We start from the raw sequence: 12,172 nt of genomic DNA on the forward strand, positions 1-12,172 counted from the left end.
ATGTGTGTGTTATATAGGTGGTGTGACTTAAGGACCCCGTGAATGTGTGTTATATAGATGGTGTGACTTAAGGACCCCGTGAATGTGTGTTATATAGGTGGTGTGAGTTAAGGACCCTGTGAATGTGTGTTATATAGGTGATGTGACTTAAGGACCCTGTGAATGTGTGTTATATAGGTGGTGTGACTTAAGGACCCCGTGAATGTGTGTTATATAGGTGGTGTGACTTAAGGACCCCGTGAATGTGTGTTATATAGGTGGTGTGACTTAAGGACCCTGTGAATGTGTGTTATATAGGTGGTGTGACTTAAGGACCCCGTGAATGTGTGTTATATAGATGGTGTGACTTAAGGACCCTGTGAATGTGTGTTATATAGGTGGTGTGACTTAAGGACCCTGTGAATGTGTGTTATATAGATGGTGTGACTTAAGGACCCTGTGAATGTGTGTTATATAGGTGGTGTGACTTAAGGACCCTGTGAATGTGTGTTATGTAGGTGGTGTGACTTAAGGACTCCGTGAATGTGTGTTATATAGGTGGTGTGACTTAAGGACCCTGTGAATGTGTGTTATATAGGTGGTGTGACTTAAGGACCCCGTGAATGTGTGTATATAGATGGTGTGACTTAAGGACCCCGTGAATGTGTGTTATATAGGTGGTGTGACTTAAGGACTCCGTGAATGTGTGTTATATAGGTGGTGTGACTTTAAGGACCCCGTGAATGTGTGTTATATAGGTGGTGTGACTTAAGGACCCCGTGAATGTGTGTTATATAGGTGGTGTGACTTAAGGACCCCGTGAATGTGTGTTATATAGGTGGTGTGACTAAAGGACCCTGTGAATGTGTGTTATATAGATGGTGTGACTTAAGGACCCCGTGAATGTGTGTTATATAGGTGGTGTGACTTAAGGACCCCGTGAATGTGTGTTATATAGATGGTGTGACTTAAGGACTCTGTGAATGTGTGTTATATAGGTGGTGTGACTTAAGGACCCTGTGAATGTGTGTTATATAGATGGTGTGACTTAAGGACCCTGTGAATGTGTGTTATATAGATGGTGTGACTTAAGGACCCTGTGAATGTGTGTTATATAGGTGGTGTGACTTAAGGACCCTGTGAATGTGTGTTATATAGGTGGTGTGACTTAAGGACCCTGTGAATGTGTGTTATATAGATGGTGTGACTTAAGGACCCTGTGAATGTGTGTTATATAGGTGGTGTGACTTAAGGACCCTGTGAATGTGTGTTATATAGATGGTGTGACTTAAGGACCCTGTGAATGTGTGTTATATAGGTGGTGTGACTTAAGGACCCCGTGAATGTGTGTTATATAGGTGGTGTGACTTAAGGACCCTGTGAATGTGTGTTATATAGGTGGTGTGACTTAAGGACCCTGTGAATGTGTGTTATATAGATGGTGTGACTTAAGGACCCTGTGAATGTGTGTTATATAGGTGGTGTGACTTAAGGACCCCGTGAATGTGTGTTATATAGGTGGTGTGACTGTTATGTAGCTATGACTCTGTTGTTCTAAGTGCATCTTTCCAAATTTTTCACTTTTGAAATTTCAAGAATTTTTAAGAGCTTTGTAAAAGTTTGTCTATTTTATATCTTTATAATATATAAAAAGTTAAAATTCAACATATTTTTTTTGTGAGATAAAATATTAATGGTGAAGATGAGTTTGAAGATCTCACTTGAATTATGTGGGTCTATATCTGTAAGATATTCTTTCTTTTCTATTTAGATGATAAGTATAAGGAAGAAGAGGATGTTGGTGGGCATGGTGCTAATCACAATCACCATGGCGACAGGAGGATTGAGCGAGATAAGAGCCGAGGTACGACAGCAAGTCCAAAGCGTGTTGACTTTCACGAGCACAATGAAATGCGTGAAGTGAACTTGGATGGTACCTATACAGATCTGGCTATAGGGATAGATTCCTCATCACATACTCAGGGAAATATTACAGATCCTTCTGCGATCCGAGACACCGAAATCAGGTTTATAAATGAACACCAGAATGATAGAAATGATTTGAGAAGGAATGGAAGAACACCGTATACAAACATGCAAGCTCCTGCCGGTGGTAGTAGTAAATTAACTCACGTTAGTGTAACGGTTCCTGGCGCCACCAGGACAACATCTTCTGGTGGTGGAGCGTCAGGGGGTGCCACTAACAAAATGACGGGACCGTTATCATCGGCACTGGTTAATCCAATACAGACGAGCAACAGTAACCGAGCTGAACTTGACCGTCGATGGGAGGTCGGCTCAACGGACTCGGCTCAGTCAGATGATCGCCCCTTCAGTCGCAAGTTAAAGGGCAGTATCAAGGACATTGAGTTTGACGCGGGTAAGTTATCACAATGTTTAGGATGTACATGTGATGGTGGAGGATACACAAGGACATTGAGTTTGACTCGGGTAAGTTATCACAATGTTTAGGATGTACCTGTGATGGTGGAGGATACACAAGGACATTGAGTTTGACTCGGGTAAGTTATCACAATGTTTAGGATGTACCTGTGATGGTGGAGGATACACAAGGACATTGAGTTTGACTCGGGTAAGTTATCACAATGTTTAGGATGTACCTGTGATGGTGGAGGATACACAAGGACATTGAGTTTGACTCGGGTAAGTTATCACAATGTTTAGGATGTACCTGTGATGGTGGAGGATACACAAGGACATTGAGTTTGACTCGGGTAAGATATAAACAATGTTTAGGATGTACCTGTGATGGTGGAGGATACACAAGGACATTGAGTTTGACTCGGGTAAGTTATCACAAATGTTTAGGATGTACCTGTGATGGTGGAGGATACACAAGGACATTGAGTTTGACTCGGGTAAGTTATCACAATGTTTAGGATGTACATGTGATGGTGGAGGATACACAAGGACATTGAGTTTGACTCGGGTAAGTTATACAATGTTTAGGATGTACCTGTGATGGTGGAGGATACACAAGGACATTGAGTTTGACTCGGGGTAAGTTATCACAACGAATGTTTAGGATGTACATGTGATGGTGGATGATACACAAGGACATTGAGTTTGACGCGGTAAGTTATCACAACGAATGTTTAGGATGTACATGTGATGGTGGATGATACACAAGGACATTGAGTTTGACGCGGGTAAGTATTACACACGAATGTTTAGGATGTACATGTGATGGTGGTGGATGATACACAAGGACATTGAGTTTGACTCGGGTAAGTTATCACAACGAATGTTTAGGATGTACATGTGATGGTGGATGATACAAAAGGACATTGAGTTTGACGCGGGTAAGTTATCACAACGAATGTTTAGGATGTACCTGTGATGGTGGATGATACACAAGGACATTGAGTTTGACTCGGGTAAGTTATCACAACGAATGTTTAGGATGTACATGTGATGGTGGAGGATACACAAGGACATTGAGTTTGACTCGGGTAAGATATCACAATGTTTAGGATGTACCTGTGATGGTGGAGGATACACAAGGACATTGAGTTTGACGGGTAAGTTATCACAACGAATGTTTAGGATGTACATGTGATGGTGGAGGATACACAAGGACATTGAGTTTGACTCGGGTAAGTTATCACAATGTTTAGGATGTACATGTGATGGTGGAGGATACACAAGGACATTGAGTTTGACTCGGGTAAGTTATCACAATGTTTAGGATGTACTGTGATGGTGGAGGATACACAAGGACATTGAGTTTGACTCGGTAAGTTATCACAATGTTTAGGATGTACCTGTGATGGTGGAGGATACACAAGGACATTGAGTTTGACCGGGTAAGTTATCACAATGTTTAGGATGTACCTGTGATGGTGGAGGATACACAAGGACATTGAGTTTGACTCGGGTAAGTTATACAACAATGTTTAGGATGTACCTGTGATGGTGGAGGATACACAAGGACATTGAGTTTGACGCAGGTAAGTTATCACAACGAATGTTTAGGATGTACATGTGATGGTGGAGGATACACAAGGACATTGAGTTTGACGTGGGTAAGTTATCACAATGTTTAGGATGTACCTGTGATGGTGGAGGATACACAAGGACATTGAGTTTGACTCGGGTAAGTTATCACAATGTTTAGGATGTACATGTGATGGTGGAGGATACACAAGGACATTGAGTTTGACTCGGGTAAGTTATCACAATGTTTAGGATGTACCTGTGATGGTGGAGGATACACAAGGACATTGAGTTTGACGTGGGTAAGTTATCACAATGTTTAGGATGTACATGTGATGGTGGAGGATACACAAGGACATTGAGTTTGACTCGGGTAAGTTACACAATGTTTAGGATGTACCTGTGATGGTGGAGGATACACAAGGACATTGAGTTTGACGGGGTAAGTTATCACAACGAATGTTTAGGATGTACCTGTGATGGTGGAGGATACACAGGGACATTGAGTTTGACGTGGGTAAGTTATCACAATGTTTAGGATGTACCTGTGATGGTGGAGGATACACAAGGACATTGAGTTTGACTCGGGTAAGTTATCACAATGTTTAGGATGTACCTGTGATGGTGGAGGATACACAGGGACATTGAGTTTGACGTGGGTAAGTTATCACAATGTTTAGGATGTACCTGTGATGGTGGAGGATACACAAGGACATTGAGTTTGACTCGGGTAAGATATCACAATGTTTAGGATGTACCTGTGATGGTGGATGATACACAAGGACATTGAGTTTGACGCGGGTAAGTTATCACAACGAATGTTTAGGATGTACATGTGATGGTGGAGGATACACAAGGACATTGAGTTTGACTCGGGTAAGTTATCACAATGTTTAGGATGTACATGTGATGGTGGAGGATACACAAGGACATTGAGTTTGACGCGGGTAAGTTATCACAACGAATGTTTAGGATGTACATGTGATGGTGGATGATACACAAGGACATTGAGTTTGACGCAGGTAAGTTATCACAATGTTTAGGATGTACATGTGATGGTGGAGGATACACAAGGACATTGAGTTTGACGCGGGTAAGTTATCACAACGAATGTTTAGGATGTACCTGTGATGGTGGAGGATACACAAGGACATTGAGTTTGACGCAGGTAAGTTATCACAATGTTTAGGATGTACCTGTGATGGTGGATGATACACAAGGACATTGAGTTTGACGCGGGTAAGTTATCACAATGTTTAGGATGTACCTGTGATGGTGGAGGATACACAAGGACATTGAGTTTGACGCGGGTAAGTTATCACAACAATGTTTAGGATGTACATGTGATGGTGGAGGATACACAAGGACATTGAGTTTGACTCGGGTAAGTTTATCACAATGTTTAGGATGTACTGTGATGGTGGATGATACACAAGGACATTGAGTTTGACGCGGTAAGTTTATCACAACAATGTTTAGGATGTACCTGTGATGGTGGATGATACACAAGGACATTGAGTTTGACGCAGGTAAGTTATCACAATGTTTAGGATGTACATGTGATGGTGGAGGATACACAAGGACATTGAGTTTGACGCAGGTAAGTTATCACAATGTTTAGGATGTACCTGTGATGGTGGAGGATACACAAGGACATTGAGTTTGACGCAGGTAAGTTATCACAATGTTTAGGATGTACCTGTGATGGTGGATGATACACAAGGACATTGAGTTTGACGCAGGTAAGTTATCACAATGTTTAGGATGTACCTGTGATGGTGGATGATACACAAGGACATTGAGTTTGACGCAGGTAAGTTATCACAATGTTTAGGATGTACATGTGATGGTGGATGATACAAACAATATATGTGAGGATCTTGCCTGATTTAGGCTTTGTGAGGATGTCATTGGGTTGAGAGTTTGGTAAAGATTTCTAAAGATATTTTGTTACTAATAGGAATGCATATTACCATAACTGTATCATAACGTCTTTGAAGAAACGGAAACACTCTTTTAATTGTTAACATCATTGTAGAAAGTCAGTTTTGTAAGTAACAAATGAAATTTTTCTTAGAATGTTAGTGAGATTTTCAGCAAATGTAAAGGTACAAATTCCTAAAGTTCACCTGTAGTGTTCCCTAGTGGGGTGAAAGTAGGGCATAGGACATTGACAATCACCAATGAAAATAATGATATTACACCGAGTTTGTACCCCTCGAGTGTTAAAGCCTTCAGCTATTTGTTAGGTACCTGATGTAAAGTTTGACCCTATAGGCACCTGGCATTTATTGTACGTTCGTGATGTATTCTTCACATCTCAAGTACTGCACCTTAGTCTGGGATATACTTCAATGATAAATATTGTACAATCGTTTAAAGGCATGCTTAACCTCTTCATTCAGAGGGCAAAATATTCAATTCAAATATCTTGGATTGATTCCAGTTAAATTTCAAATTTCATTTCCATGATAATTAATACCTACTGTGAAAAACGGAAAGTGAAGAAGTTCACTTACGTGTGTTTGAACTCGCCAATACACAGACACAACTTTTGACTGATAGAGTGTAAATATCCTATAGAATGGGTTGACATTCATCTTCATACTCAGGGCCTCAATGTATAAACTGGCACTAGTCAGCATTTAATTATTACCTGCCCTTGGGGAGCCAAGCTTGAGAGAATGACTAGAGAGACCTATATAGACTTTTGGCAGTCATCTGATGGTTTATAATATACAATACAAAATAATATTCTTTTGGAGTTACATAATCTATTCAATCCAACAAGGCCCTAGCAGAAAAATCCCAAGACTTCTTTATCACTTTACTGCCTCAACTTAGCTAACAGAATGTCAGACAAGTAAATGTGACCCAGAGTGGATAGCAAGTTATGAAATATCGGACACCTTAACCAATCGGTCATTGTGGTGGAGCGTTTGATAGCTAGTGGTAGAATGTTAGACACCTGCAAGAACAGTGTGGCTGAAACATTTTTTGGAATATTTTCCTACTATCACCTGTTTTACAAAGGAAGCCAATGTGAGTGTAATTATGTAATAAAGCCATCAATGATATACAAATTTGCCTGATAACACTTGTAATGAATGTGACTGTTGTTTCTTTGTTGTGACACAGGTGGTGAGGAGGCACAACTCCACATTCCACAGTTTCTAGTATTTACCTAGTCAACTGACCCCTTCATTTCCCTGTTTACATTGTTACAGCTAGTATTTGTCTGTATAACACCTTGACATATACACCTGATCAACCATCAGCTATTGTTATACAGCCAAACAATACATAGTGCTATTGTCTTCTGTATATTTCATTTGGAAATTCAATGCCAAGTACTTTGAAATATGAATTGTCATAAAACAGAAAGTGCTATGGAAATAAAATCTTTTATAATGTGTTGGTACTTCAGCTTGTGTAACTGAAATATTGAAAAACCAACTCTGAATGTAATTTAAGATATGATTCTGTAGAGTGTTGATCATGAGCCAACATCACAAAGAGATACACCATAAATTTACTGCATTCTGCCATGAACTCTCACCATAGGCATGCTCGGTGGGTACTTCTGTCAATCTTTATGTCAAACTATATGGCTCACTGTTAAGTGTTCTGTAAAATAAAACCATTCCTAACACAAGGTGTCAGTAGTGTCCTGAATACCAAACTCGAAACACAGTCTTGTACATATTTGTATGTTCTTCAGCTGGGGTCAGCAATATTCCGAATATGCAACACATAAATGTTATCTGATTTGAAGGGTTCATGTGGTAGGCATGGCACACCTAAACACCTGTTAAGGATAGTACTGGAATGTTGTAAATCTGTGCACACACAAACTTTACAGGTATTTGACGGTATCTAGGTAGATATAACAAACTCTGACCCAAACCTAAAGCCGCCTTCTCCTAAACTGTCATATCTATACCTAGTAATGATACCCTCAGGGCCTCTCGTCCTCACATCAACGGTCTAGAGCAAGCAGTCCTTGGTTCAAACCTTTCGGATATCACCTAGCACCGGAGGTTGGAATCCTGTTCGAGACTGAGTGATTGGAATGGTAGGTCAGGTGGTCGATAGGTGTGATGTATACTCTACTTGGCACCATAACTAGCAAGGTACAATGTCCAGAGTCTAGCTTGATTTAATGTACAGATCTGCTTTTGTTTATAAGCATCACCTGAAAAAAGAATGGAATTTTCCATTACATGATTTTAAAGTCATATTTAAAAACAAATACCATTCTAGAAAGCAAATTGAAGATTTGTATACTCAAAGTACAACTCAGTTGTGAGCATGGTAATGTATGTATGAGACCATAAACTTGTGGAGCCCTGCTATACCACAGGTAGATACAGATCATCATAAAAAAAAACCAAATAAAAAAAAAAACTTACAAATCACAAATTACTCGGCAAATGTAATTCATCTTGCTGAAATATTGATTAAGCCTGAAAGTAATGTTCCTGTATCATATTAAGTTTGATAGTGATTTTATCTAATTAGGCCTATATAGAAGTGACTATTTTCTAAGAAAAATTATCATGAAGGAGATCTTCTTGAAAGGCCCCCAAGATCAGGCAATGGTCACAGTAACTACAAATCTAAACAAACTAATTGATATTACTTAAGAAAACCTCAGTTCTGTTTAGAATTGGATAAAAATTGTATACCAATGTCATGGATGAGAAAGCATGGGATGGGTTTGTATTTCAAAAATCAAGGTCAAGTTCGCTGTTATAGTTTAAAAGGTTCATATTGGAAGATGGTAACGTTGTATAAGATGATGTTGAACTGCTAGGAAAATTAATTCATATTTCCTCTACAAAATGGATAACCTTGTTATATATATAAAAAAATAATCTTACCACATTCATAACATTTACTGATCAATATCATGTAGGTTACCTGATCAGACTTGTTTGTTCAATTTAGACTAGCCAGAAGTCAGCACCCTGAAGAAATACTCTGTGGTTGGGCAGATGCTTTCATGCCTTGATTGAATGAGGCCAAAGGATAGTGTTATCAGCAGTGTAATAGTCAACGGATGGAACTTGTTTATAACAATTTACAATGTTGTCAGAAAATGTTTTGATACAGCAGTTAGAACAAAAGGATATGTTATGTCAGCAATGTATATTGATCACATTTATGTGTAAAGTTTTGGTTTCGAAAAGATTTAAAGTTTGAGGAGATAATTGATTGAACCCAGGTGCTCAGGAAGAATAACAACTTGCTGGACCACATCTACCCTTTTGTTTACAATTACAGTGATTATGATGTAATCCAAGTGACTTTGGTTTAGAAAGAAAGAATGTTGAGTCTCGTTTACAAATTACCCTGCCATATTACATGTACTGATCACGCATGGGGTATATTTCATTATACAGAGGATCAAGATATAATCATTTTTCATCAGGATAAATTGATTTTACGATTTTAATTCAAAACATGAATTTAATATGTACACCTTTGAACCCAAAACAGTCTTTCTGACATTTCTCAAGAATCACCTGTTGATGTTTGGAAATAATGGGGTTATGTTGGGGAGAAGTATTGAAATGATTTCTGTGTATGGAGTACCTGACAGGTATACTGATTTATCAAGGTAAATGTTAAAGGTAATTAAGGTGTAAACCAGGTGTGGTTAATAGGTTTGGGTCAACGTTTTACTTCCTGATCTATTTACTGACACAAATAATTTAAATCCACTCTGGACCAACAACATTTTTACTGCCTGGATTTTAGTTTTTAAAAGTCAATTAGAACTGTGAAACTGAATGGAAAGCTGTTCCATCTTTGAACCTGCACTGTCAGTTTTGGTTATAAAGTGCTAGTGCTGAGATACTACTTTCTGTTGAACACTTTGTCCATTGTTCAAGTAGAACAGGAAATCATGGTTTTTTATTTTAATTATCACTGATTTATTGGAATACTTTATTTTGAAATGATTGATAAGTTTCCGTGATGCTTCATGCTGCACTATAGAAAATGCTGTACGTATATATATATATATGTTTAATGATAAAGATTCCTATATATTCCAAGTCAGAGTAAACATGTTATGGGATGTTTTCTGATGTATGACCTAGCTGTCTTAGAGTAACTAAAAATATACCTGGATTTAATGTTAATTTACCAGTGAAATCAGATCATACATGCATGGGTATTTAACCTGTATCTGGGTGTGACCACACCCAAACTACCCTAATATAAGGGTGTCGCCACCCACACACACAGCTGTTTGTACCATTACACAACCAGTTCAAACTCATTTTATTGATCTTATAATCTTGAGGAAAAGGAAACATAATCTATTATTGGTAATATTCGAGATTTTAAAACTATAAAGAAAATTTTAAGGACATATTTGCTAGACACACCGTATTCACAGTAATTAGCACCCTCCGCCTTTAAGCACCCTCCCGTTTTCTGGAGGAATTGAAGATGTATAAATATTCCCATCCCATGGATTTAACAATGTTTTACAGCATTTGATGCGAATATCAGTGCTGTATCCCATATTACATGAACTTGCAAGTCTTTTACATGAACACCCCCCTCCCCTTTCCCCCTTAGAACTGTTGCCATGAAATAGTGGTAGAGGGATATAGTATTATTAACGTCTGTCCCATCCTGTCCGCCTAATCCTGTCCTGTCCAGATTTTAGATGGAAGCAGGACCATGTCTTACAGATAAAAGGATGGTAGTTTTATGAGATATGTTTATTTGCCATTAGATCTATAATTGACCTGATACATTGTCAATTTTGATGTGTTACCTGTGGCGGAGATTATCACCTGTAATGAGATTTTAGGCAATAGCATTAACTACTTCTAGGCTACCAAGTTCATACCTGTATGTAAGTGTGGCACTATCATCTACTTGTCAGCAGACAAACAGTGAAAGACTGAAGGGCTCCTTCTGGTGTATTTGACTTTGGACTTAAAGCCAGGAGTTCATGGTATGGAGAACTTTGGTCAACTTATATTATGATGATTACGTCATTGCATAATATAAGAGAACTGTATAGTAGTAGACCTGTGAATCCTATATAACTACAATTTAAAGTATAAGAGACTTGAAAATATGTAGCAGGTTGTACTGTAATTGTGTTTTTGCTGGGATTCCATATATCTTACAGCATGAGAAGTTAAAAGATTCCAGCTTTGTAGAGTTAGGCAAAAGTAGGGAAAGTCGCAATGAAAACAGACCTATTACAATGGTGCAAGCTGGTCAAAGCCAAAATAGAATGTCACAGGACGGTTGGTAATATGTAGGTCAGAGACAATTGTACGGGATTAAATGATTGACCATAAAGTAAATACTTTGTGTCCAGAAATAAAATGCTAAGTTTAAACTTATACTGGTCAATTGAACTCGGCTAAGCTCATTTTTGTATTTAAACGATCATGGTTAATTTTGCTCTTTAACTTTGTATCATGTAGTCACAGGTAGTATTTGTCATAGAATTGTAGATTGATAAACGGTATTTTCTTTGATCAGTCTTGGGTAAGGAAATCGTTTCTTTGGGTATCTATTGCTTTTAATTCAGAAGGGAGATAATCATTAGAATAGAGATTCGAAATGCTTCAAAGTTACATGAAATTTTAGGACATTTTTGGATATAAAAACAACAAGCAGTGTATACTAGTGAATGAAACGATGTAACATTCACCTTCATGCCTGCTTTAAAGGGAGGTGACCTATTATCTGTTAATGTCTGATCAGAGAATTGAACCCAAGCCATTTAACATTTTGGCCACTGTACTACAGCACAATAAGTTGCTCTATCGCTTAAAATCAAAAACAAAATAACTTGTTTATGATGGACTTCTAACCTTAGTTGTGACTTTGGGAAGCACTGGCAGGAAGGTATCAGACTTGGAGACATGCCTCTGTGATTAACACCTTGTGCCAAGTAAATGTCAACTGCCTGGTCTAGGAGAATGTGAAATGTGATTTTCACTTGAGTATTGACGTAGTTTGGCAGCCATTGCACTGCGTCCATGTGTCCACAATCAGACATTCTTGGCCAGACCTTGAGTTCACTTGTTTAATACGGTCCAACATTAAAAATCTGATAGCAGGCATCATAGTACACTGAAGGGGTTACCAAACATTCAATAAATATTATCAGTTCATGATTCTTCTATGTGATTGAAAGGCTGAGCGAGATCCAGAAATTGCTCTTTGATAGGTGTATTCACAAGCGTGGTGA

General features: G+C 38.5%; 1 protein-coding gene across 1 annotated transcript in view; it reads left to right on the top strand.

Moving 5' to 3' along the window:
• LOC138320468 (centrosome-associated protein 350-like) overlaps positions 1-12,172 on the top strand; it is a 121,997-nt gene that overhangs the window by 9,874 nt on the left and 99,951 nt on the right. The window contains exon 2 of the mRNA XM_069263430.1: positions 1,751-2,359. Within this exon, the coding sequence (XP_069119531.1) occupies positions 1,751-2,359 (609 nt within the window). The remainder of the gene's footprint in view (positions 1-1,750; positions 2,360-12,172) is intronic.

The sequence above is a fragment of the Argopecten irradians genome, chromosome 4 (genome assembly GCF_041381155.1).
Source record: "Argopecten irradians isolate NY chromosome 4, Ai_NY, whole genome shotgun sequence".
NCBI classification, from domain to species: domain Eukaryota; kingdom Metazoa; phylum Mollusca; class Bivalvia; order Pectinida; family Pectinidae; genus Argopecten; species Argopecten irradians.